Source organism: Amia ocellicauda, chromosome 7 (genome assembly GCF_036373705.1).
Source record: "Amia ocellicauda isolate fAmiCal2 chromosome 7, fAmiCal2.hap1, whole genome shotgun sequence".
Lineage (NCBI taxonomy): Eukaryota > Metazoa > Chordata > Actinopteri > Amiiformes > Amiidae > Amia > Amia ocellicauda.
The window spans coordinates 30,459,638-30,484,555 of record NC_089856.1 but is presented as its reverse complement, the minus strand read 5'-3'; the positions used below and the strand labels follow the sequence as shown (position 1 = coordinate 30,484,555).

The 24,918-nt window shown below is 45.1% G+C and overlaps 4 protein-coding genes and 1 non-coding gene across 5 annotated transcripts in view; 3 read left to right on the top strand and 2 right to left on the bottom strand.

Annotated features, from left to right (window-relative positions):
• The window catches only part of LOC136753856 (uncharacterized), a 35,872-nt gene extending 32,020 nt beyond the window's left edge, over nucleotides 1-3,852 (top strand). Inside the window, exons 65-74 of the mRNA XM_066710240.1 lie at nucleotides 83-287; nucleotides 573-760; nucleotides 891-988; nucleotides 1,132-1,325; nucleotides 1,542-1,744; nucleotides 1,960-2,122; nucleotides 2,271-2,380; nucleotides 2,749-2,874; nucleotides 3,193-3,334; nucleotides 3,725-3,852. Coding sequence (XP_066566337.1) covers nucleotides 83-287; nucleotides 573-760; nucleotides 891-988; nucleotides 1,132-1,325; nucleotides 1,542-1,744; nucleotides 1,960-2,122; nucleotides 2,271-2,380; nucleotides 2,749-2,874; nucleotides 3,193-3,334; nucleotides 3,725-3,735 — 1,440 coding nt within the window. The 3' untranslated portion in view covers nucleotides 3,736-3,852. The remainder of the gene's footprint in view (nucleotides 1-82; nucleotides 288-572; nucleotides 761-890; nucleotides 989-1,131; nucleotides 1,326-1,541; nucleotides 1,745-1,959; nucleotides 2,123-2,270; nucleotides 2,381-2,748; nucleotides 2,875-3,192; nucleotides 3,335-3,724) is intronic.
• Nucleotides 3,853-5,974: 2,122 nt separating this feature from the next.
• On the bottom strand, nucleotides 5,975-6,091 carry LOC136754218 (U5 spliceosomal RNA). Its single transcript, XR_010817565.1, has one exon. It is a non-coding gene; the product is annotated as a U5 spliceosomal RNA (small nuclear RNA).
• Nucleotides 6,092-7,005: 914 nt separating this feature from the next.
• On the bottom strand, nucleotides 7,006-9,397 carry lim2.2 (lens intrinsic membrane protein 2.2). The gene is made up of 4 exons (XM_066710417.1): nucleotides 9,185-9,397; nucleotides 8,799-8,939; nucleotides 8,334-8,468; nucleotides 7,006-8,087 (listed from the first exon to the last, which is right to left on the bottom strand). Exons 1-4 carry the CDS (start codon nucleotides 9,360-9,362, stop codon nucleotides 8,017-8,019), a joined length of 525 nt encoding a protein of 174 aa, XP_066566514.1. The 5' UTR covers nucleotides 9,363-9,397; the 3' UTR covers nucleotides 7,006-8,016.
• A 2,120-nt stretch (nucleotides 9,398-11,517) lies between these two features.
• On the top strand, nucleotides 11,518-22,255 carry ftsj3 (FtsJ RNA 2'-O-methyltransferase 3). The gene is made up of 21 exons (XM_066709102.1): nucleotides 11,518-11,734; nucleotides 12,471-12,576; nucleotides 12,948-12,994; nucleotides 13,105-13,184; nucleotides 13,396-13,495; nucleotides 13,749-13,943; nucleotides 14,032-14,147; nucleotides 15,852-15,956; nucleotides 16,072-16,172; nucleotides 17,707-17,793; nucleotides 17,902-18,054; nucleotides 18,294-18,429; nucleotides 18,543-18,739; nucleotides 19,194-19,317; nucleotides 19,612-19,696; nucleotides 19,905-20,070; nucleotides 20,186-20,292; nucleotides 20,512-20,614; nucleotides 20,816-20,999; nucleotides 21,138-21,232; nucleotides 21,339-22,255. The coding sequence occupies exons 1-21, from the start codon at nucleotides 11,668-11,670 to the stop codon at nucleotides 21,616-21,618; spliced, it is 2,634 nt and encodes an 877-aa protein (XP_066565199.1). The 5' UTR covers nucleotides 11,518-11,667; the 3' UTR covers nucleotides 21,619-22,255.
• A 373-nt stretch (nucleotides 22,256-22,628) lies between these two features.
• On the top strand, nucleotides 22,629-24,851 carry gpank1 (G patch domain and ankyrin repeats 1). Its single transcript, XM_066709103.1, has 3 exons — nucleotides 22,629-22,756; nucleotides 23,306-23,969; nucleotides 24,229-24,851. Exons 2-3 carry the CDS (start codon nucleotides 23,383-23,385, stop codon nucleotides 24,671-24,673), a joined length of 1,032 nt encoding a protein of 343 aa, XP_066565200.1. The 5' UTR covers nucleotides 22,629-22,756; nucleotides 23,306-23,382; the 3' UTR covers nucleotides 24,674-24,851.
• Nucleotides 24,852-24,918: the final 67 nt, after the last annotated feature.

The window sequence follows — 24,918 nt, the reverse complement described above, 5'->3', positions numbered from 1 at the left end:
CTTTTTTGGGGGAAAACAATTAATTACATAACTTGCCATCAGTGAGCCTGTGCGTGAATGTAACCCTTTTGTGTTGCCCCAGATGCAGCACAGCACAGTGCTTCAAGAGTTGAGCGAGCACCCTCTCCATCTGGCTCAGGGGCTTGAGGCCTTGCTGCTGCGGGTGGAGGCTGTGGGCTGGGGAGAGTGGAGACAGGGCGCCCTCAGACGGGCCCTGACTGGCGGGCTGCCACTCTGCTCAGCCAGGCTGCAGGAAGTCTCCCAGCAAATACAGGATGAGCTGAAGAGTGAGTAGCCTCTTCTGTGACCTAATGCTCTCTCGGCACTGGGCACCATATTTCTTGTCTTTTAACGAGTTCTAGACTTAAAATGATATGGACATTAATACATCGGTGTAAATACAATAGAGGTTAGCTATCATTATATAATTTTGACAACTGCTCTGTAATCTTTAAAGGGGTCATAGGAATAAGGTCATAGGGGTAAATCTTTTAAAGGGTCATAGGAATGTTTGTTAGCTCAATTTCCTTTCGGTTTGAATAATAACTGGACATCTCAAACACTGGTTCCAGGACCTCTGTCCACGCTGGCAGAGGCCTATCAGGATGTGTGGGGGCGTCGGCCTGGTGCAGAGTGGCAGGAGAAGGTGACTGCATGGGCAGCAAAGCTTGGGGAGATGCTGCCTGCAGCATTAGAAGATGTCCAGCTGAAGGCACCACTCAGGGCACTGCTGGGAACAGTCAACACTGTCATGGACATGGTGAGGTTGCCAGGGGCTTTTGACTATATCACTCTACTTTTTCTAATATCTTCATGGTTATTGCTTTAAAATATATATTTGTAGAATTGTTTGCCTCATTGATAGCCCAGGCCTCGTCTCTCTCCCACAGGCAGGTCAGCAGGCTGTGCAATGGGCAGAGGCCAGGTTGGCCAGAGCTCTGGCTGGGGTCCGCAGGCGCCTGGCGACTCTGTACAGATACTCTCCCAGGTACTTGGCTGGACTGGGCTCAGCATGAATGATCTGGTGTGGGCTGGATGCAACTGGACCTACCTGAACTGGGCTGGGGTGGATTGGTCTGAGCTGGCACTAGCTGGGGAAAATAAATGGCATGTGCCTGTCTTTCTCCCCAGTCGCTGCGTAGTGGTGGTGCAGGTGCCGTTGCCGGGGGGCTGGTGGGCCAGGCAGGGCGGGGCTGGAGTGACGGAGCTGCTGCTGGAGGAGGCAGTCCTAAGACCCCTGAGGATCCTGACCTCCCTGACCAGTCTGAGCCCCGCGGCCGAACTGTACCGACTCCAGAGGAGGGTGATGGACAGCCCGTTTCAGCGTAAGCCTGAGTGACACATGGAATAGACCATGATACAGCTCCATACAATACATTACAGTACATGACTGCAAAAAATGATAACACAATTGAATAATACAATGCTTGCAGTAAGACTGGCACAACACAGTTATATCAAGGTGCCTGTAAAGAGACTGGAACTCCACTGTGTTTACAGTTAAGCAACTCACTACCCCTCTCTTCCTCTCTGGCTCTCAGACCAGGCCCTGCTGGCAGCCGGCAGGTTCGTGGTGTCGTTTGACGGGCGGCTGTTCGAGCTGCCCAGCCGCTGCGCTCTGCTCTTGGCCCACGACCTCGTCCAGGGCTCCTTCACTGTGCTGCTGAGCCCGGAAGCTGGGGAACAGCGCTCCCTGCTGGTGGACATGAACAACACCATTATCAGCATCCTTCCAGGGGGGCAGGTAGAGACCATCTGCTGCTCTGGGGACCATCCGTGCCACAACACCTCTCCATTATCTTACCACACATGTAAAAGATAATTGCTTTGTGTGTGGAAGTGTACTAATGATAAAACAAGGTTATGCCAGAGGTCTTGGCTTATTCCTGTTTGCTGTAACTTCTGAGTTAGTATTTGGAATGATACAGCAATTCACCATCCACCCTTTCTCCTCTGCAGGTGGAGGTGGACTGCCAAGCGGTCAACATCCCATTCAGCACCAATGGAGTGACAGTCAAGAAGGACGCCCACATCGTGGAGGTGTCCAATCAGAAGGGAGCTTCGGTGTCATGTGACCTGCAGTACAGTGTCTGCAGTGTGACCCTGAGTGGCTGGCAACATGGTAAGTGTGAGCACGGTCTTTGTGCTCTCAGGTTGATGCTAATTGGATTAGTTGCTTCTGTATCCCTGCTGAAATGACTGAAGGTCTCTCTCTCTCTCTCTCTCTCTCTCTCTCTCTCTCTCTCTGTGTCTCTTTTTTTCATGAGCAGGTGTGTCTGCTGGCCTCATGGGGACCAATGACAATGAAGCAGGGAACGAGATGACCCTCCCTGATTGGTCCAAGACCGACAATGTAACACATTTCATCCACAGCTGGCAGGTCTGGACCCCCCCTTTTCTGGTGACTGGAGTATGGCAGCCTAAAATGTCTGAACTGAGCTGAACTGAGTAACCCTCCACACTACATACACACAGATTCTCTCACACACACACGTACACATACACTTATAACAGATAGGACTGAGGGAGACATCTAGATTAATTAAAGAGATAGATACAGGACTTTTGGGGTCCATACATATACATACACATTTGCAGCTTTAAGGTATATTGATTTGAAGTTAAAAGAAACCATGATTTTTCTTTTTCTTTTATCTGTTTTGTTGTGTGTAATGCATTTTCAGAAATAATGCAATGAATGTCAATATGGATGGTCTTTAGCGTGATTTTCCTCCTGTCTGTGTGCAGTTGCGGCCTCAGTGTCGCAGTGACCTGCGGAAGTTGCAGCCGTGCCCCACCCCTGTAGACAGCCAGCCCAGCTGCAGGGCCCTGTTTGCCTCCCAAGCCTCCCCTCTTGGGCACTGTTTCAGAGTGGTGAGTGTCACAGCTCTATTCACATCCTTGTTCTATATATAATTTATTTTTCATTGTATTTTATTTTGATGACAAATGTACTTAGCAGTCTGTTTTAGACTTTCTCTATCACTTGAAATTCACAAACCAGTGTACCTGTAAAACACAGTGGAAATCAACACAAGAAGAAGGTGGAAGGATGCCTGCCTTGTGAAGGATGGTGCGCCATTTGATCATTTAATCACATCACATGACATCATTGTGCCATTTATTTATGAAGCCCTGCTCACTCTGCATACAGTACTGTGTTTTTCTGTAACCCCTCCGGTCCTACCCCAGGTGGACCCTGGTCAGTTCCATGAGCTGTGCCAGAGCAGCCGGTGTGACTCTCCGCCTCACAGCGCCCCCTGCAGCCTGGCAGCTGCTTACGTCCATCTCTGTCGGAGGAACTATGTGCCCCTGGACCTCCCCCCGCAGTGTGGTAAGCTGGTTTTCCAATTGCTCGCCCCTGACCCCCACCACACACACACACACACAGAGCAATGCTTGTCTTTATCCATACCTATCATCGCACTCTTGCAGAAAAATCAATACAATACACTACTTTTTTTGTGGCATTCTGAAATAATCTCCTCACTTCACATGACAAATAACATTCTCTGGCAGCTTGATTACTTTTCTCTGGAGCGGGAACTAGGAAAATGTTTATGTGGCTAATCTAAGACAAGTTTAGATATGATTTAAGCTCATCAGTGTGAATAAATCCAAGTGTCAATGGTTAGAATGCTGTGGGCTTCTGTTGGCTAACGTGTTAGTAGACCGTTCATGACAAGTGGGAGGAGAAATTACATCTATCTGCCTGTTCATGTAGTGCCTGTCTAAGCTGGGAACTGGCAAACTGGACCAGTGAGGGGGTGCCCCAACACTGACTACACTCACCCCTCCCCACACTCTGACAACCCACCAAGAGAGGGAGGAGGGGAGCTACGAGTAGGGACCTGACAGCTGTATAGAGTCACATCATGGTACCTGTTTGTAATCTGTTCTAAAGTATATGAAGGCATACTGTGGATACATTTGAAATATCTGCTGTATTCCCTACTGCGAGCACATGAGGGGAGGAAGAGGAGCATCTGCTTTCCAAATTCATTTTGATGAAGTTGAAAGAGAGAACGTTTTCAGTTTGGATGGCGTGCACAGATTCTTGAGATGTTTGTCCATGAAAGCTGCTGTTCAAATAAAATTGTATTTGATTCTGGGTGAACCTTGATAGCACTTGCAACTGGTATCTCTGCCCTTAAATTCTTCTAACAAAAGCACTGAAAAAAAGGCACCAACACATAAAACCAGTGCTTTTCTAAAATATATACAATTTCACTGTGAATTCTGGTTGTGTTGTTGTTGTGTTTTTTCTTTTAATCGTTGCCTTGTGTTTAAAGCTCCAGTGTATTTGCCTGTTCTTGCAAAGTGTGCCTAGAGGCATGTTCTCCTCCATGTCTAAAGAGGAGCTCCCGACTCGGCATTGTATTCCTCTGGGTTCTGCTGTGTACACATCTTGTTATTTTCAATAAAATGTCTCTCCTGTCATTTTACAGTTGCCTGAGCGTTTAAATTGTTATACGTCCTTAATGAAAGTTCAGGTTCAGTACAGGTTTTACAATGATTACCATGAATACCACATGAAACGGGTATGAGGAGTCACAGCTAAGGGCACACAAGCCCTGTGGGTACATGCAACAAGTTCTGAAATTCTCCTGGCCGTAAACATCCTGCGAGTTGATGACGTCGATAATCTTCATATGAAACAAAATGATCTAAGCTGAGTTGCTATATCCCTGTTTGTTTTGCTTTAGTGAGGAAATGAAAAACACGAAGGGGAAAACAAACAGTGACCATGTTGTGTGCCTGTGATTATGTTGAAAAGACAGAATCCGGAGGTCCTGCTGAGAACCAGGAGTGGCCAGATGTGAAGAGAGCAATTTGACCAACAGCTCTCAATCGTGGAAAGGAAACCCCACTGTCCACACATTGACACCGCCAGTAAGCAGTAGAGCAGATGGAGAAATCACTACGAATGAGATGAGCTTTGCATGATTACTGCTCTATTCTGTAGGAAAAATTAATGGGTTTGGAAATCTGTGCTGTTTTTACCTGAGGGAAGCCTATTAGGAAATATTTGCCTCTGAGTAAAGGCTCAGTGATCGGAGCTGTTTGCTATATGCTGTTTTATTGCAATATCCAATAGTACCTAGACAGTGAAGGACAGTTGGGTAGTTAGTACATGACCTCCCTTCTCAGCTTGGGCCCTCACATTACATTCCTATTTTATATCTATGCTCCATTTTCTTAAGTATCCATTCATCGGGCCTGACTGAAAACTGTCATGGCTGCTTCAAACTCCATGTTGGGATGACAATGCGGTACATTTGATTTCATTTAGATATTTCTTAACATGATTTAAGTATATTACATGTCAAATTCTATTGTTAGGCAGTTAGTAGACAAGGTCAAGTTAAATCCAAGAAACAAAACACACTTACTTTTTTACTTAAAAAAAAGAATGATTCAACATATCTCCAGGGATACACAGCTTAACAAACACCAGTAGGCCCAAAAGTGAAGTCCAGTAAATAAAACCTAAAACATTGCATCTTATGCTGTAATTTTAACATTTAAATATAATTAAATGGATTAACTTGATTAAATTATTATTATTCATTGTGTGATTATAATACAGAATATGTTTTGTAGGGAATTTCAGCAAAGACGTTTTATGGCCAGGCCTCATAATCAAATAAAGAATCATCCAGTGAAGAGCAAGGTGATTTAAAGTAAAATAAATGTTTAATAATAATAATAATAATAATAATAGAAATAATGTAGTGTGTACTTAGTTTAGGGCTGTGTTCCGTTTTAGGGCAATGTGCGTTGGGGGGATACAGCTAATACATTTAGGAAATATTAACATAAGTTTAAAAACATGGTATAAATGAACTATAATCAATTGCGACCTAATGCAAATAACACATACAGCACCCTCTAGCGTCCACTGCCAACTTCCACAGCTCCCTACGTTTAACACGGGCACGACATCAGTTCATCTGTTATTGACCAGCAAACGAGCCCCGCTGTGAAGCAGGGCGAGCAAAAAATTAGTAGAAACTCATGAGCGCTCCTCTCCACGGAAGTCTTTAGTAAAAGGCGAAAGGCTTATGCGTCTGAAGAGAAGCCAGAGTCGATACAGTCTGGCACGCAGAACGTGGGGCCAGGTCCATGGCATTAGCGTTTGGACTCATGGTTTGACTTTCAGAGTAAGGGGCATGTGTTGATGTCGTGCCGCTGTTTAATACACACCATTAGGGTGTTTATTAATGGACTGCACTGTCATGAAGCTTATATTTTACGATATGTAGTTGTTCAGAATAACTTCGAAAGTGTTGACAGTGGTGCAGTCTGGGACATATATGCAAATTATGACACGTTACTGATTCTAGGAGGGCCCCTAAAGGAAGACCCCATACAAGAATGGAGGATGAAATAAGGTGGCGTGCCCTGGGAAAAGATGCTGAACATCTGAACAAGTGAAAACATCTTGTAATTGCGTTTAGGGCCATTTTCTCAAAATGACATGTTTCCCTGCACTAAGTAATTTTCCTCTAATTAGGTCTTTTAGCCAGACATTTACAGAGATGCTATCACAATTAAACAAAAAAGAATCAATCTGACTCTGATCAATGTGTTGGAAAATGTATTTTTGTGATATGCAAATCAGCACATGTTTAATGTATTATTTTCATTTAAAATGTAGTGTATTTATGAAAACTTTCAACCTGTAAAGTTTCATTGTGATATGAGTAAATGGGGAAAAAAGTGGTTTTGACTGTGGTGTTTGGTCTTAACTGACCTCAGGGGAGATGCACAACCTGCACCCACATTATTATCCTGCTATCATTGGGTTTGTTAATTTGTTTCTGTTTTTATTTTCCTGTCATTGTTGTATGATAAGAAAATAGGGTATATATTATATAATAGGGTATATATTATGAGTATTTAAATAACGTATGTTTATGAGAAATAAATAAATAATGAAAAGGCAACAACGAAAGGTAAAAGGCATTTTTATTTTTATTTTTATTGTAAAGATTAGGGTAATGTTCTCTTTTGGAGGAAAATGTTTTGGAAAAATCATTTCCCCCCTCTTCACTGTGGCAACTGATCTGTTTCGAAACTAAACAAAAATATTTTCATCACTGCTGCCAAAAAGTGAATCCTTTAATGAATAAAAGCTTTGGGAGGGCCTTTAAAGAGCCTTCTCCCTTCACTGTGTAAAAGTTGACTCTCAGCTCCCTTGTGGGTTTAATTTTTGCATCTCCTTAACTTACACCAGTCAAATACTTTTTGTAACTTTGTTTGCTGCCAAGGATTCAAAAGTTGCCCAAGTCTGCATTCCTGTAATGAATGAACGAATGTTGATGTGATATTACCAGCATTTTTAAGGTACTAAAAACACCTTCCCCTTTCTTAAGCTGAAGGCTATAATAGGACGCTGGTTTGTAACCTTTTTGGTAATCTTTCTATGGATACATATTTCTTATACTAAGACTTTAATTGTATATGCAAATATTTCCTTTTATTATGTTCTGGAAACTGCCTTTTCCACAAGTTTTGTTTGGGGGGTCTTTGGTTGAATATGTATTTGATTCAGTACTTGGCTATGCATAACTCCTTCAGTATGTAAGCCGTACCTGTCTATTTATTGCACAACGACACAGGACATTCTGATCAAATCTGTCTAGGGGTCTTGAAACTACAGCACTGCTACCTCTTACCTCTTATATATGCCATTGCGTTTTTAAATAATTCATTTGATCCTTTACTTATATGAGGGGGATAGGTATGAATAAAGTCTATTTGGAATTCACCGCATATTTTTCTAATGTATATAGTAGCGCTGGACAGGATCATGTTCTCTAATCTAAATACCAGGAAGTGCTTTAAAAGCTAAGAAAAATTAAGCAGGGTTTCAAGCTCTTTTCTTACATCTCCAGAAAGCTACAACATTATTCAAGGTATATATTAATAGTAAATATTATTTTTTCCAATTTTTTTAATCCCATCTCCTTTTTTACAACAGTGGCATATAGGTATGACATAAGGAGGGGGCTAGCTGTCGCTAATATTGGGGGGGCTGGACTCAACATTGTTCTTCTGATAGGCGCAGAGTTGAAAGACACCTAGAGACAAAAATAAAGGAAATTATTAACAGATTTGAGAGAGGTGATACAGACTGGGAACAGATGAAACACAATGTGAGAAGATCAGGGAGAGAGGTGTACAGTACAATAGACAGACACTGGGATATGCATGTCTAAAGCAGCTAGCCAGGAAGATAGGTAGGGCTATGACAGGGTACTTGTACAGGCGGGCAGAGACAGACTGGGGCATGGAGAGGAACAGACAGTAACACAGGGATGGTGTACCGGCAGCGAAAGCCAGAATAATTGCTACCCAGCCCAGGATGTAGGACCAGGAAAAGCGCCAATCCAGGAACCGCTTCCCGAAGAAATGGACTGTGACCCCAGTGTAGATGGATAGAGCCAGCAGAGCCAGGAACCCTGCAGAGAGAGGGGGAGCAGTGGAGAGAGAAGGAGAGGAGGAGGGAGAGAGAAGGAGGAAAGGAATAAGAGTGGTGGTGGTGGTGGTGAATTAAATGAGAAAGAGACAGAGAAGGAGGGGAGAGAGCAAAGTATAAAGAAGAACAGAAGGAGGAGAGGAACATGATGCAGAAGAGCAAGGACACCACAGGAGAGTGATAGAGCAAATGGAGATGAGATGTGTCACAGGGGTCTGGAGTTAGACTAGTGACAAGGCATAGTGGCCCTGCTTTTTCAATTTCAGTTTATCCTCCTTCCTCCCTCCCTCCCTCTGTCTCTCTCCCTCGTCACCTGACAGCAGCAGTGCGATGCCGCCTGTTCGGACTCTGCGGCTTTTGGCCCCGTTGGTGAATGCACTGAGCCCCAGCACCACACCAGCGAAGCAGCTCAGCACAGCCAGCAGCATGAATGCCCGAGTCGCATCCCAGAAGGCTGTACAGGAAGACAGGCACACCCATTACATCATCATCATCATCATCATCATCATCATCATCATCATCATCATCATCAATTGAGCACTTCACAGGGCTGTGAGTCTCAGTGTAAGTGGACATTTCTTAAGACTTGCTTTCAGCTTTGGTCTAATTTATTGTTGATTGATCCATTGGATTTTATTAGTTCTTATTAGACTAGGGACTCACAGGCAGACAGACACACAGCTCTCTGTCCTGACTCACCAACTGTGATGGTGTGGGAGTGGCACTTCTGGTTGATGCAATACCTCCATAGCCCCTGACTGGCCGCACTGCCAGAGTACCGGTACTGCATCCAGAAATCCGTTGACGTGGAGACGATGAGCAGCACCAGGGCAGCCACACCGCAGAGCGTGCCCCCGCCAGCCAGAGTGTACAGCATCAAGGATCGGTGTGGGATAGCACAGTCCTCCTGTACTCACTCTGACGCCGAAAACGAGAGAAAGAGTGAGAGAGGGGAGGGAGCAGGAGCTGTACATGCATTCAAATACATGAGCTACTCAGCGACAAAAGAAAATAACTGAAAGAGTCATCATAGTTTTCTTTCTTGATTTTCCTCTCTGTACAAGGTGCTTTGCATTTTCTGATAACATCATTGCAATACATTTCCAGCCCATGGGAAAAAGAAAAAAAAGCACATGAGTTCAGGAGATTTAATGAGCTGGACAGATGGACACAGAGGGACAGACCCACCCTCTCCCTCTCTGGAGCAGCGACTCCTCCAGTCTGACCACCACAAACTCTTCATCCTGACTTCACCACTTCATTTACCACTCCTCCGTTCTCATTTTAGAACAGGAAATAAGTGTTCAATTCTGGTTTCGTTCAGATTCGTAATGATGATGCATATGAGGTTTGAGGTCAGATGATAAGGAAATATTTAACACAATTGTCTCCATAGATTGATTACTGTTAAGAAATCCACTGATCCTCCAGGTTAAACTGTTTAAACATCATCATCATCAACAACAACAACAACAACAACAACAACAAATGGTATAATGGAACAGAGATTAGACAGATATTCACAGAAAGACACCAAAGCCTGATACTGACAGAATGTTTCTGTCAATGTTTAAGCTTGAAAGCACCATTATATCCAGTGTTTTTCTTATTCTTTTGTAACTTTAAACTTTAAACCTCAGGTGATCAGATCAAAAACACTTTCTTGAGTATCTTCCAAGAGCTACCAATGCATTTGACTTTTGCACAGATAGACAGACAGAAACGCAGGGTGTTTCACAGGTACCTCTTTTTCTTCCTGTTTTGCGTTCCTGCTCTGCAGTCGTTCACAGCCTGCCTGCCACACGCTGTCTATCCCTTTTAAGCCCTTTATCAAGTGCCTCCATTGTTCTTCTTACAATAGAGGGAATGATCGAGTGCAGCATGTGAGAAATGATAATCCCTCTCTCTCTGTCCCTCTACCCCTCTATCTCTCTCTCTCTACCACACCACGGTTATACCCCTTTCTCTTATCCCTTTCCTGTGTACACCACATCCCACCACCTCAGAAAACTAACTTCAGCCCATCTCTCCTTCAGTTTCTTTCTCTCAGTCTAACTTCTCACTTATATTCTAGCTCTTCATATCTCCTTATTTCAGTTTACCCCCATTTTCTCTTTTTTTCTCTCTCCCCCTCTCTCTCATGTTCCTTCTGTGAGAGAAAGTCGCTGATCAGTCCTGGCACCTCTCAGCATCATGGGACTGGCTCTTTTGTCCTGAAGGGACACAACCCCAGAGTGGTACATCAACAAATACACCACAGCATAGCTATTAAACCCACAGGGTCCCCCGACTCTAATAATCATGGTGTCATCATACTGGGCTCCATCACAGTCACAGTTTAAATATCCCTCTTCCTGGGAATCTCTTATATGGACTTTTCACTAGAAATAGAATACAAACCATTTGATCTTGTCAAAATATATGTCCTGTACCATCCTATTGTTGTATTTAATACATGATAGTAGTATGTTAAAGTTGGGCAGATTCTTTGAAAACAAATATTGGGACATCTGAATACGGAACTAGAGTATATGAATATTAAATTAAGATTTCAAAAATTATGACATCATTTAGAATGAACCTCACCACAACCATAAACAAATTGTTATATTTATTATGAAGTCTGTTGGTCTATAAAAACGTTTCACAAGTATATTCAATTTAAAAAAATGGTTGCCCTGTTAATTGCCCCAAATGAAGGAAACTGTAAATAAATGTATGTAAATAAATGACTAGATTTGGGTATCAATCATACAGAGAAAACCCAAGTTATATCATTCCAAATGTGATCACAGTCCAGTCAAAGAAACAGATGTTTTATGAGTCGTCAAGCTAACTTCAGATATAAGGTTAACTCTATTCAAACATATTTATGTCTATATGTAATGAGAGTCTATTGGTGTCTCCCTGTGTAGCTGTTACAGGACTAGTACTTATCCTGTAGTATAACTTTCTAACGTTTCTGAAAGTTTGGTGTCAATAAAGTTTTACTGGAAGCGTGTTGATGACGTCGCAGAGCAGTGACGTCGTTTACAGGCGACTGTGGCACACGTGTTGTTTTCCTCGCTGCGCTGGTGGGGTTTACGGGTGATTGTCGAGCTGAGAGTTGGTAGTTGATAGAATACTTCTGAACGCAATAGGCTTCTTTTTCGTCGTTGTCACGTCCCACAGCTGCGGGAACAATGGGCAAGAAACTAAAAGTCGGAAAGACCAGGAAGGATAAATTCTACCACCTGGCAAAGGAGACTGGTAAGTCGGTGTGAACGTGTGTATTGATGACCCGGCTTTCTATATAGGACAGGCCGAAGGAACACGGTTGGCTCACTGTCAGCATTGCACCCTTTAGTTTATGAGGTGTATAGCTCTTCACGATGCATGTTCATTATAATTATTTATTTGTCTGTACATAATTATATATACTCAGTATTGAGTATACAGTGCTAAGCATTTCAATAAAGTTCAACCAGGTTTTGCATGACATGTTTAAGAGCTATCGACAGGGATCAAGGAAACAGTTTATAATATTGTGGTCTCTAGTACAAAATGACATTTAATTTACATTTAATAAACATGTTTGCAAGTTGCAGAGTGATTCAATATAAAGTAGCCCATAACTCAAGCTTGTCTGTCAGTGTAACGTTTCCTTTTATTTTAATGCATCCAGTGTTTCCTTATCCTGTAGGTATTACATAGTCTGTGACGTAAGAGGTGCAATAGATTCAAAACAAATACTGAGACCTAGATAGAAATATCATGAGACTGTGTAAGCCAGAGGCAGTTTACTACCCCCAGTGGAATTAGTGAAGTGTTTAGTGAATGAAGAACTGCTTGTGGGATTTTGTGGTTGTGCCTGTTGTTCTCCTCTCATTTGAGACAGTTCAGTTGAGATGCAAAGTTAAGGTGTGAGTTGATGCTGCTGTTGTTGGTAGTGTGTCTGTGTCTGTCTGGCTTTACTCACACACACATTTGCTGCTGTCTCTCCCAGGTTACCGCTCTCGCTCCTCCTTTAAGCTCATCCAGTTGAACCGCAAGTTCCAGTTCCTACAGAAAGCACGAGCCCTGGTGGACCTGTGCGCTGCGCCTGGAGGCTGGTGAGTACAGTTGTATCACCCGCTCTTCACACAACGATTGATGGGCTCAATAGTAAAGCCTATCGATAGGCTTACTCGATAGCTTTTGAGCAGGTGATTTACCCACTATGATCGAGGTGACATTTACAGTGGAAATAGTCAAAAGCCACTTTACAGATTCTAAGCAGTACCTTGCAAAGTGTATGATTCAGATTTAAATATCCAGACACAGCCACCAAGCATAAATGAACAGAACAAGACGGAACACTCAGATTGCTTTTGTACATCGCTTTGTGTTTTTGTATTTAATGTCTGCATGTTTCACTAAGTGTGTGTGTGTTTGGCAGTCTCAGTGTGCTGTTGCCATTCTTACCCTCTCTCTCTCCCTGCAGGCTGCAGGTGGCCTCCAAGTTCATGCCAGTGTCTAGCCTCATCATTGGTGAGTGTCTTATCATTTTTACGTCTCTGTAGGATGTCTAGATGTCTTTGTCTGACACATTTAGGTTTGCTCTGTGGTTTATGTTTGTCTTTTGCTCTCTCTTTCACCAGGAGTGGATTTGGTCCCTATTAGGCCCATCCCCAGTGTGGTCACTATACAGGAGGATATCACCACTGAGAAATGCAGACAGGTAATATGCTCTGAAGAGAGACTTGAAAATTATGACTTACTCTGCAGAGAAGAATGATACCTGTTCTGACAGGTCTCTGGTTTTGTGCAACACCATAAAAAAGGAAAAAATAAGCAGAATGTTCTGGTGGGGTCTCCGTTTCAGTTTCCCTTGAGTGCCATACCCGAGTCCATGGTTTCCTGTTCCTCACAGGTATATCTTTCTCTCTCAGGCTCTCAGGAAGGAGCTGCAGACCTGGAAGGTGGATGTAGTTCTGAATGATGGAGCGCCCAATGTGGGAGCCAACTGGCAACACGATGCCTTCTCACAGGGTGTGTGGACTGGCATTGCTGACTAATACACACACACACCCACACTATACCCTCACCCCAATTTTACAGCAGCACAGAAAAAATGCCGATCACACACTCAGACTGTACTGCAACAGCACCAACAACTATACAGACACTTGCTTCCTCACTCTACTTCAGTCTCTCTCATACGTTCTCTGCCCATTTCACTAACTTCCTCTCTCTCAAGCCATTTTTCCTTTTTTATTTTCTCAAATTTTCCTCTCTCCACCAGCTCACCTCACCCTCATGGCTCTGAAGCTGGCGTGTGAGTTCCTGACGAAGGGCGGCTGTTTCATCACCAAGGTGTTCCGCTCTCGGGATTACCAGCCGCTGCTCTGGATCTTCAAACAGTTCTTCCGCCGTGTGCAGGCCACCAAACCACAGGCCTCCCGTAACGAGTCTGCTGAGATCTTTGTCGTCTGTCAGGGTATGGCCCTTGGTAGTTACAGTTCTGCCACTTGAGCCTGTTGTTCCACAAGGCTGAGTCCTCACTGTGCTGTGATTCTTCTCCCCAGGCTACCAGGCACCTGATAAAATTGACAATAAATTCTTCGATCCCAAGCATGCCTTCAAGGAGGTGGAGATTCAAGCCAAGACAGTCAGGGATCTGGTGCCAATCAAGAAGCCCAAGGTGGGTTGCTTCATCTGAGGGGGTGTGCGTGTGTAAATGTGTGTGTCTGTATGTGAGCATCTTTACATGTACAGTGAGGGAAAAAAGTATTTGATCCCCTGCTGATTTTGTACGTTTGCCCACTGACAAAGAAATGATCAGTCTATAATTTTAATGGTAGGTGTATTTTAACAGTGAGAGACAGAATAACAACAAAAAAATCCAGAAAAACGCATTTCAAAAAAGTTATACATTGATTTGCATGTTAATGAGGGAAATAAGTATTTGACCCCTTTGACTTAGTACTTGGTGGCAAAACCCTTGTTGGCAATCACAGAGGTCAGACGTTTCTTGTAGTTGGCCACCAGGTTTGCACACATCTCAGGAGGGATTTTGTCCCACTCCTCTTTGCAGATCCTCTCCAAGTCATTAAGGTTTCGAGGCTGACGTTTGGCAACTCGAACCTTCAGCTTCCTCCACAGATTTTCTATGGGATTAAGGTCTGGAGACAGGCTAGGCCACTCCAGGACCTTAATGTGCTTCTTCTTGAGCCACTCCTTTGTTGCCTTGGCTGTGTGTTTTGGGTCATTGTCATGCTGGAATACCATCCACGACCCATTTTCAATACCCTGGCTGAGGGAAGGAGGTTCTCACCCAAGATTTGACGGTACATGGCCCCGTCCATCGTCCCTTTGATGCGGTGCAGTTGTCCTGTCCCCTTAGCAGAAAAACACCCCCAAAACATAATGTTTCCACCTCCATGTTTGACAGTGGGTATGGTGTTATTGCGGTCATGCCTCCTCCTCCAAACATGGCGAGTTGAGTTGATGCCAAAGAGCTCGATTTTGGTCTCATCTGACCACATCACTTTCACCCAGTTCTCCTCTGAATCATTCAGATGTTGGCAAACTTCAGATGGGCCTGTACATGTGCTTTCTTGAGCAGTGGGGCCTTGCGGGCGCTGCAGGATTTCAGTCCTTCACGGCGTAGTGTGTTACCAATCGTTTTCTTGGTGACTATGGTCCCAGCTGCCTTGAGATCATTAACAATATCCTCCTGTGTAGTTCTGGGCTGATTCCTCACCGTTCTCATGATCATTGAAACTCCACGAGGTGAGATCTTGCATGGAGCCCCAGACCGAGGGAGACTGACAGTTATTTTGTGTTTCTTCCATTTGCGAATAATCGCACCAACTGTTGTCACCTTCTCACTAAGCTTCTTGGCGATGGTCTTGTAGCCCATTCCAGCCTTGTGTAGGTCTACAATCTTGTCCCTGACATCCTTGGACAGCTCTTTGGTCTTGGCCATGGTGGAGAGTTTGGAATCTGATTGATTGCTTCTGTGGACAGGTGTCTTTTATACAGGTAACGAGCTGAGATTAGGAGCAATCCCTTTAAGAGAGTGCTCCTAATCTCAGCTCGTTACCTGTATAAAAGACACCTGGGAGCCAGAAATCTTGCTGATTGATAGGGGATCAAATACTTATTTCCCTCATTAACATGCAAATCAATTTATAACTTTTTTGAAATGCGTTTTTCTGGATTTCTTTGTTGTTGTTCTGTCTCTCACTGTTAAAATACACCTACCATTAAAATTATAGACTGATCATTTCTTTGTCAGTGGGCAAACGTACAAAATCAGCAGGGGATCAAATACTTTTTTCCCTCAATGTATGTGTTGCTATGTGAAGGAGTCTGGACTATTTCTGACCGAGGTGTTTTACAGGCGGAGGGATATGCCGACGGAGACGTGACGCTGTACCACCGCTTCACTGTGAGCGAGTATGTCCGAGCCGAGAACCCTGTGGATTTCCTGAACAAGGCCAACGAGGTGAGGGCAGGGAGTAGGGTGGATTTTGGGAAGGAGTGAAATCTGGGAACATAACAACCATATCCTCCTGTTTACTGCCACCTGCTCACTCCTTCCTGTCTCTCCCTTCTCTCAGATAACTTTTGACAATCCCGAGCTGGAGTTTCACCCTGCCACCACCCCAGAGATCAGGCAGTGCTGTGAGGATGTCAAGGTCCTGGGCCGAAAAGACCTCCGGTGAGAACTTGGCACATGGGACCTATAGAAATGTGTATACCCCCTGATTCTCTGCTATGTAAACACACCACCCTGACACAACACACAAGATGCATTCCTATAATATATATATATTTAAAATATACAGTACTGTGCAAAAATTTTAGGCAGGTGTGAAAAAATGCTGTAAAGTAAGAATGCTTTCAAAAATAGACATGTTAATAGATTATATTTATCAAATATCAAAATGCAAAGTGAGTGAACAGAAGAAAAATCTAAATCAAATCCATATATGGTGTGACCACCCTTTGCCTTCAAAACAGCATCAAGTCTTCTAGGTACAATTGCACAAAGTCAGGGATTTTGTAGGCATATAGTCAGGTGTATAATTAAACAATTATACCAAACAGGTTCTAATGATCATCAATTCAATATGTACGTTGAAACACAATCTTTAACAGAAACAGCTGTGTAGGAGGAATAAAACTGGGTGAGGAACAGCCAAACTCAGCTAACATGGTGAGGTGGACAGTTTACTGTCAAAAGTCATACACCATGGCAAGACTGAGCACAGCAACAAGACACAGGGTAGTTATACTGCATCAGCAAGGTCTCTCCCTGGCAGAAATTTCAAGGCAGACAGGGGTTTCCAGATGGCCAAAAAGCCATACCTCCGACGTGGTAACAAGGCCAAGTGACTCATCTATGCACGAAAACACAGGAACTGGGGTGCAGAAAAATGGCAGCAGGTGCTCTGGACTGATGAGTCAAAATGTGAAATATTTGGCTGTAGCAGAAGGCAGTTTGTTTGCTGAAGGGCTGGAGAGCGGTACACGAATGAGTGTCTGCAGGCAACAGTGAAGCATGGTGGAGGTTCCTTGCAAGTTTGGGGCTGTATTTCTGCAAATGGTCTCCTCAATGCTGAGAAGTACATGCAATACCATCAGGGAAGCATCTGATTGGCCCCAAATTTATTCTGCAGCATGACAACGACCCCAAACATACAGCAGAAGTCATTAAGAACTATCTTCAGCGTAAAGAAGAACAAGGAGTCCTGGAAGTGATGGTATGGCCCCCACAGAGCCCTGATCTCAACATCATCGAGTCTGTCTGGGATTACACGAAGAGAGAGAAGCAACTGAGGCTGCCTAAATCAACAGAAGAGCTGTGGTTAGTTCTCCAAGATGTTTGAGCCAACCTACCCGCCGAGTTCCTTCAAAAACTGTGTGCAAGTGCACCTAGAAGAATTGATGCTGTTTTGAAGGCAAAGGGTGGTCACACCAAATATTGATTTGATGTAGATTTTTCTTCTGTTCACTCACTTTGCATTTAGTTAATTGATAAATATAATCTATTAACATGTCTATTTTGTAAAGCATTCCTACCTAAAACTTTTGCATAGTACTGTATATATATATATATTTTATCGCATTTACACACTATACAGACCCTGTAGTCGGTCTAAACTTCAATCTTTATGTGCCCCCCAATGAACTCTTTCTCTCTCCATAGTGTTATAGTTGTAGTGCTGTGACTCTGTATGCTGTTTCCTCAGATCTCTGCTGGCCTGGAGAGGGAAGTTGAGGCGGTTCTTAGCCCGAAAACTGAAGGAGCAGGCCAAAGAATTGGACAACGACATTAGGTATCTGTCTTTAACAGAACAGAACTTATTTTTTCATTTGTTCCGGGAATATACTGGAGCTTTTCAGTATCTTCTCGCTCTTTGACATGTTCTGTCCCGTTTTGTCAGATTGAGCTCCAGTGAAGGGGAGAGCGACACAGAGGACAAGGTGAGCAAGAAAAAGGAGACGGTGACGGAGAAGGGGGAGGACGAGGAGGATGAGGAAGAGATGGAAAAGAAGCTGGCAGAGCTCAAGGCAGAGGAAGTGGCGGAGTTGCGACGGTATGAGCCACTTGTCCTGGTCACTGTGCTGGTCTCCACGTCTATCTATCTGTCAGTCAGTCAGTCAGTCTTTCTGTCCACTTAGTTGGGCATGTTCTTTGTACAGCAAATCTGCATAGATCTCAAGTATGAAGGGTGAGTCTGTAAGGCAGCAGCCAGTGGAATATTGTCTGTATGAAAGGTGCTGTGCAGAGCTGTTAGCTGTGTGGGTCCTCACTATATGTGTATTGCTGGCCCAGGAAGAAGAAAAAGCTGTTGCGGGAGCGCCGGCGTCAACGTGAGAGGGTGGAGCTGAAGATGGACCTGCCAGGGGTCTCCATCGCCGACAGCAACGATTGCACCCTCTTCTCACTGGCCAGCATCAGTAAGAGCAAGGTACTGCTTTGACGCACTAACACACACACACACAGGCACACACGTTTACAGATACAGAGAAGCCGAGCATATGTGCTTGCATGTGTGACTCTCTCTCCCTGCCCCTCTCTCAGGCTCTCAGTGAGCTCTCGCGAGGGGACATGCGTGTTGCGGACTCTGTGCTGGAGGAGGGGGATGGGGATGGGGACCTTTATTTCTCCGACGCCGACAGCGACGCCATCTCGCTGGCCTCCGACCTCGACTCAGATGACATGGAGGAGGTGGAGGAGAGACAGAAACAGATGGAGCAAAAGAAAGCTCCTCCGAAAAAGTAACGGCTTATCTACTCCTTCCTTTGCCCGATCTCTGTCCGTCTCCTAGCAGTCTCTTTGTATTCCAGTCTCCCTCCTGTGGGGGAAAAATATAGAAATATTCTGCCTTTGTCCTTGGTGTGCTGTTACTCCTCACTTGGTTATCAGCAGCTCACATGTCCCAGAGGGGGTATAAAAGCTTTGATCTGTCTCAAAACTTTTGGGGAACAGTGTCATGCAACCCTAAAATCCTTTGAGTTCTTTGTTGCGCTGTTCCTCCCGTGCACGTAATAAATTCTGACTAGAACTCCCAACTCCAAATCTTTCTTCCACCACACTCCCTACCTCCCCACCTCTCTTTCCCCCTCCCCATATGCTTCCCAGAGACATCCCCAGTTGCTGTTAAATTGTGCCTCAATAAAGAGCAAATTTATTTTAGGCTTTCCACATTAAATCTCTCTCTCTGTGTTACAGGGTGTCATTCAAAGATGACGAGGAGGAGGAGGAGGCAAAGAAAGGTCCAAGGAATGAACTGCTGGTGGAGCTGGAGGGAGAGAAGGAGAAGAAAGACCGTGAGACCATCATGTGGTTCAGCAAGGTCAGCCAGCCTCAGATTCAATCACACACACTTTAGTTCTGTTCAGAGTCTAACGAAACATAGTATCAGCCATGGCACAATGCCCTATTTTGGCAAACGTGAAAACTTATTTGTTGTTTATAGTTCATGTAATCCAATTTTTTGTCCTGTTTTATGAGGTTTAAATGGTATCTAAATTATATAAATCTCTTCTCTCCATCCTCCATTTTCTGGACCCTCCCCTGTCTATTTTTCCCTGTTTCCATCATGATCTCCTCCCTTTGTCTCTTCCCCTTGCTGGTCACTATCCCGCAGGACATTTTCTCTGAGCTGGACCTAGAAGCTGATGCTGAGACAGAGATCAGACAGACAGAGAGACTGCACAGCCAGAAGCTTGGAGGTGAGTGTGGGGATTGGGAAGCAGCACATACGTGTGTGCAGTTTTTGGCAATAGGCAGGGGTGATTAGGAGAGACTCCACTATATAAACTTAGTTCCAGGTGTTTTTGCTTGCTTTATTGTAACTGCATTATCTCTATCAAGGCTGCTCACAATAGCACTCTCAAATGGAGAAAGCTGATTGATTCTTGATTCTGATTGGCATTTCAGATAAGGGGGGAAAGAAAAAGGGCAAAGGAAAAGCCCCACCTACAGAACCGGAAGAGGAGGAACCTGCAGAGGAAACCCCAGAAGAGGTCAAAGGGGAACCAGAAGAGTGCGAAAGTGAGAGCGACAGTGACTCCGATGACGATACCAGCAGCACTGATGATGAGAAGTTAGTATTCCTGATTTTGTTGTGGAGCCTCGTCCAAGTGTGGATCTGCCTGATAAGGACACTGCTAGTTCTTGTGAGAATGTCTGTTACTTTAATCTTGTCTGTTTCTCCACAGGCAAATCACCCAGATGAAGCGAAAAGCTGGAAAGAAGGGGCAGCCTGGCCGGTGGGGTGCTGAGGACGAAGGCGAGGACTTTGAGGTCGTGCCAGTGGAGAGCACAAGTGAGTGATACTGCAGGGCTTTTGGGTTGCAAGGGGCAGGAGTTTATCATCAGGTGTGTCTTGGGGAGTTTGTGTATGTGTGTGTGTGACTGGCTGTGTGCAAGTGTACACAGAGTGAGGATGAGAAATGAGAGAGAGGACGAAGGCTGAAATTAAGAGGTTAGATTGAACCACCCACCCCTGTCCTGACCATAGCGCTGTCTGTCTCTCCGTTTGCAGGTAAGCGGGCTCGTATCCTGGACCCTGAAGGCCTGGCCCTGGGCACAGTCATTGCCACGTCCAAGAAGAGACGCAGGGACCTGGTGGACAACTCCTTCGGCAGGCAAGACACTGCACGCTGACACCCTCACACACTTAGACTTGAGCCACACTGACTAGAACCACAGTCGACCCAAGTGATATTCATTCCACAAGTTGTTTTATTTATGCATTGATTGCTTTTATTTAGTTCCGTATGAACTTAATCTTTCCATAGAATAAGCTCGTTAGCGTTAACGGTGTGTTTGCGTTTCCCCCGCCCCAGGTATACGTTCTCGGAGGATGTGACCGAGGTGCCCGATTGGTTCGAGGCAGATGAGCGGAAGCACCGGAGGCAGGGGGTCCCGGTGACGCGGGAGATGGTGGAGGAGTACAAGCAGCGCTGGAGGGAGATCAACGCCCGGCCCATCAAGAGAGTGGCAGAGGCCAAGGCCAGGAAGAAGAGGAGGGTGAGAGATGGGGAAGAGGGAGACTTCTGGTGGGAGAGAAGCTGGGGGGATTGCATCGATTTCAGGTCCATCCTGTGGCGAGCCTGCCTTTTCTGTCCATATGTCCCTGACCGCTCTTTCTTTCTGTCTGTCTGTTAGATGTTGAAGAAAATGGAGCAGGCCAAGAAGAAAGCAGAGGCGGTTGTGAACACTGTGGACATCTCTGAGAGAGAGAAAATGGCCCAGCTCAAGGGGTAACTCAATCTCCACACACACTTCACTGTTCTTCTAGTCTGTGAGCACACTACACTATATACTGCCATTTTGTGGGTTTAACCTCTTCTTCTTTTTCTCCCTCAGCATCTATAAGAAGGCAGGTCTGGGCAGGGAGAAGAGGGAGGTGACCTACGTGGTGTCGAAGCGAGGCGGGGGTAGGAAGGTGCCCCGGCCAGCAGGCGTGAAGGGCGTGTTCAAGGTGGTGGATGGCCGTATGAAGAAGGACCTGAGGGCAATGAAGAGGAAGGAACAGCGCCAAGGGGGTGGGCGCAAAGGGGGTGGGCGCAAAGCTGGTGGACGTCAAGGGGGTGGGCGCAAAGCTGGTGGACGCCAAGGGGGTGGTCCCCGGCAGCACAAGAAATAAATCCTCTGGCACCCAGCTGTTTCCTGTCAGGCTGTCTCTGAGGGATGGGACCATGAACTGAGCAGCTGCAAAATACAATGAAAATAACTGTGAAATCCAAGCAGTGTCACTGTAGGCTGCGTTTAATTTGGTATCATCAGTCATCATTTGCAGAGACGAAAATGTAGTTCTGGGGGTTCTGTTTACATCTCGCTTATCCTCCAGTCCACCACCATGATTGAAAGATTCAGTCCAATTATGTTATTTAAGTCAATGCCTGTTAAGTCTAGTTTAAGTCAGGTTTCATTTTACTGATAGACTAAAGTGAAATGAATGTGGAATAAACCGACACTTAAACACCCTTCCTGATATTTCGGTAGAGGTCAACCAGAGAGGGAGAGTATGCCGCTCCTGTAGTGAACTTCACTTGTACATGCAGAATATCTGATGGAGGAATTGAGAACAAGCTGTATGTGTCGAGTCTGTTTCCTCTCAGTTGCAGAGATGGATTTGTGCTCTCTCTTCCTCTGCTGGGGAATACAGGGCAGTGCACCTGGAGTATCAATTAAAAGCCGGGGCACCTCCCTGCTCTGTGTTGATGCACTATACCTGCCCGCTTGCCTTTGTTGATGCATTGTGTAAATAGTGAATTTACATAATAAAAGTCTTTCAGTACTTATTTTTGTCTGTGTTGGGAGTGGTGTGTTTGTGTGTCTGGAGGTTCTTTTTTAAAATAGTTATGAAGTACCAGGGGAAAAAGCTGGAAGAATAGATATAACTAACTAGACATCCGGTTATTCTCCTGAAGTGGTTCTCTTCTCTTCTCTTGAGCTGCTTAGAACAGAGGGATCCCTGACGGTGCTTGGTTCAGAAAGATTATTCAATCTCACGTTGTCTGAAGCACTTTGGAAATTCCCTATATATATTTGTATAAATGAAATCATAACTTTGTCATCTGAACAGTACATCGTGACTGTGGTTTAACGTATTAAAGAAACGCCTCTATATGCTTTCTGTTTTAATGTGCAGGACACGTGCACCCGCAATCAGTAGAGCGCGGCCCCGACATCACATTGCGCGGTCGCGAGCACTGTTGACCTCCCGGGAGCGCGCTTTTTAGCGAGCACTTCCAAGATGGCCGCTGTGTGATGAGAGGAAGGTAAAACAAAGTTACCCACTTCTGTTTTGTTAGATTTTGCGAATATACTTAATGTTAGTTCTTGATCAGAGGTTACCTGACGTATGTATATTGACTGTAGTATTCCAGTAGTGATTTCGGTCCCGAGTTTTACTTTCAGGTAAACACTGCTCATTGCCGGTCCTTGTAAACATTAGGATCATGGCGTGTCTTAGTACGTCCTAAATGACAATTTCATGAAATGAAATGTTACGAGGTACAATATCGTGTCATCAATAAGTCCGCATAGACAAAATGCTATATACTCGATAAAGTGCCGACTAAATATTGTACCATATCATATCAGCATGCATTGTGGTATTATTATTTTACCAAAGCAGTGGTTCGACTTTGGAATAGTTTACTGGTGGGGTTTGCATAATCATGGTGTACCAAAATGACTGATTTCAACACTGGACATGGCGGACAAACTATATCATATCATGATTGTGCTCACTCTCTACAAATGAGACGACATTGTTGATTTATTGTTTTTATATTTACCTTTTCTCTTGGTTATTTTTTTTCCAGTTCTCTGACGCGGAGTTGGTGCCTGCTATAGAGTTGGTATGAGCCCTGACTCCCAAGTGCTGTTGGGCATATTGTAGATGGCTTTGAAGGGTCTGATCGCCTTCACTCCAGCTCAGGAGGAGGGAGGCAGGCTGGTAACCGGAGGGGCTGTTAGGAAGGCTGTGAGGAAGCAGGGAGATGGGCTGAGCGGAGAGGAAGCCAAACTCTTCTACGAGAGTCTTTTGCAGAGTGAAGAAGGAGGGAGACGACCAGACAAAAGAGGGCGTGTAGAGAAGGGGAAGAGAAAAGAGCGAGTGAGACCCCCCCAGCGGCCAAGTGCACCACCACCACCACCGGTCCCAGCAGCGCAGGGGCGGGATGGGAACAGGCTGCTGAAGTGCGCCCAGGAGGGGGACTTGCGTGGTCTTCGCGAGCTGCTGCAGAAGCGCGGCTGTGATGTTAACTATCAGGATGGCTATTTCTGGACAGCCGTGATGTGTGCTGCCTATGCTGGGCAGAGGGGCGCAGTACGGTACCTGCTCCAGCAGGGGGCGGCCTGGGTGGGTGTGGTGGATACTCAGGGCCGTGATGCGAGGGACCTGGCTGAGGAGGCAGGGCACAGTGAGGTGGTGAGAGAGCTGGAGGACTACCAGGGACAGCCAGAGCCTTCTGCACAAACAGAAAGGTACTACAGTGATACACTGAGACACACTTTGGGCCTAACATACACTGCCACACCTGTGCACTGAATCAGTAATACAGATTGATACACACCAAGATAGTGATTTTCATCTAGGCATACTGATGCACATGTAGATACATCATTTTGGAAATGTATGTGTGTGTGTGTGCAGTGTGCAAGTTATTGTATTAATGAGATTGTAATAGTAATTCTGAAGTACTTAAGGAGATATATAATTCCTGTGCTCTTAATTTCCCTGCAGTGTGTCAAATCCAGAGTCGCGCTGGTGCGATGTATGCCAAGCGGAGTACAATGATGAAGAAGAGAGGCACTGCAGCTCCACCCTGCACCAATTCAGCCTTCGCCGTCCACCCCCCACACCCCACTACTGCCTGCCCCCTAGCAATGTGGGGTTCCGGCTGATGGTACGTGAGGGCTGGGACCCTGGGACGGGGCTGGGGCCACAGGGCGTGGGCTGCAAACAGCCTGTCCGCACAGTACTAAAGAGGGACCAGAAAGGGCTGGGGTATGGGCCTGCCTGTCAGCCCAGAGTCACACACTTCAGGCCCCGGGATCCCGAGGCAGTGCAAAGGGTCCCCAGCGCCCGCACTGAGAGAGTAACCACTATGAATCGCAGGCAGGAGAGGAGGAAGGAGGAGAGAGACCGGGCTTGGGAACGGAACCTGCGGACCTATATCGACATCTGAGTACTGACCTCTCACTCTACACACAATCTTTGAACTCTAACAATAACATGAACTCTGCTGGACTGTGAGATGATGCATCTTTTCATTCTCTAAACAATGAGCACAAATTAGCAGTTTATTTGAGTAACTTTATTTGTTGCTGAATATTGTACAGTTATTAAATGTTTTGAAAGTGTAATTTTGTTTTCTAATTTATAGTCACTGTGTGCACTTATGTTGGTTTTATTGGTTAATTATAATGCCTG

Coding starts and splice junctions, on each gene's coding strand:
- lim2.2 (XM_066710417.1), bottom strand. CDS start 9,362: ATGCTGTACACTCTGGCTGGCGGGGGCACGCTCTGCGGTGTGGCTGCC. Junction 8,940..9,184: donor CTCCCACACCATCACAGTTG/GTGAGTCAGGAC, acceptor CTTCCTGTACAG/CCTTCTGGGATGCGACTCGG. Junction 8,469..8,798: donor CATCGCACTGCTGCTGTCAG/GTGACGAGGGAG, acceptor CTCTCTCTGCAG/GGTTCCTGGCTCTGCTGGCT.
- ftsj3 (XM_066709102.1), top strand. CDS start 11,668: ATGGGCAAGAAACTAAAAGTCGGAAAGACCAGGAAGGATAAATTCTAC. Junction 13,496..13,748: donor ACACGATGCCTTCTCACAGG/GTGTGTGGACTG, acceptor TCTCTCCACCAG/CTCACCTCACCCTCATGGCT. Junction 19,697..19,904: donor GCACAGCCAGAAGCTTGGAG/GTGAGTGTGGGG, acceptor TTGGCATTTCAG/ATAAGGGGGGAAAGAAAAAG.
- gpank1 (XM_066709103.1), top strand. CDS start 23,383: ATGGCTTTGAAGGGTCTGATCGCCTTCACTCCAGCTCAGGAGGAGGGA. Junction 23,970..24,228: donor CCTTCTGCACAAACAGAAAG/GTACTACAGTGA, acceptor ATTTCCCTGCAG/TGTGTCAAATCCAGAGTCGC.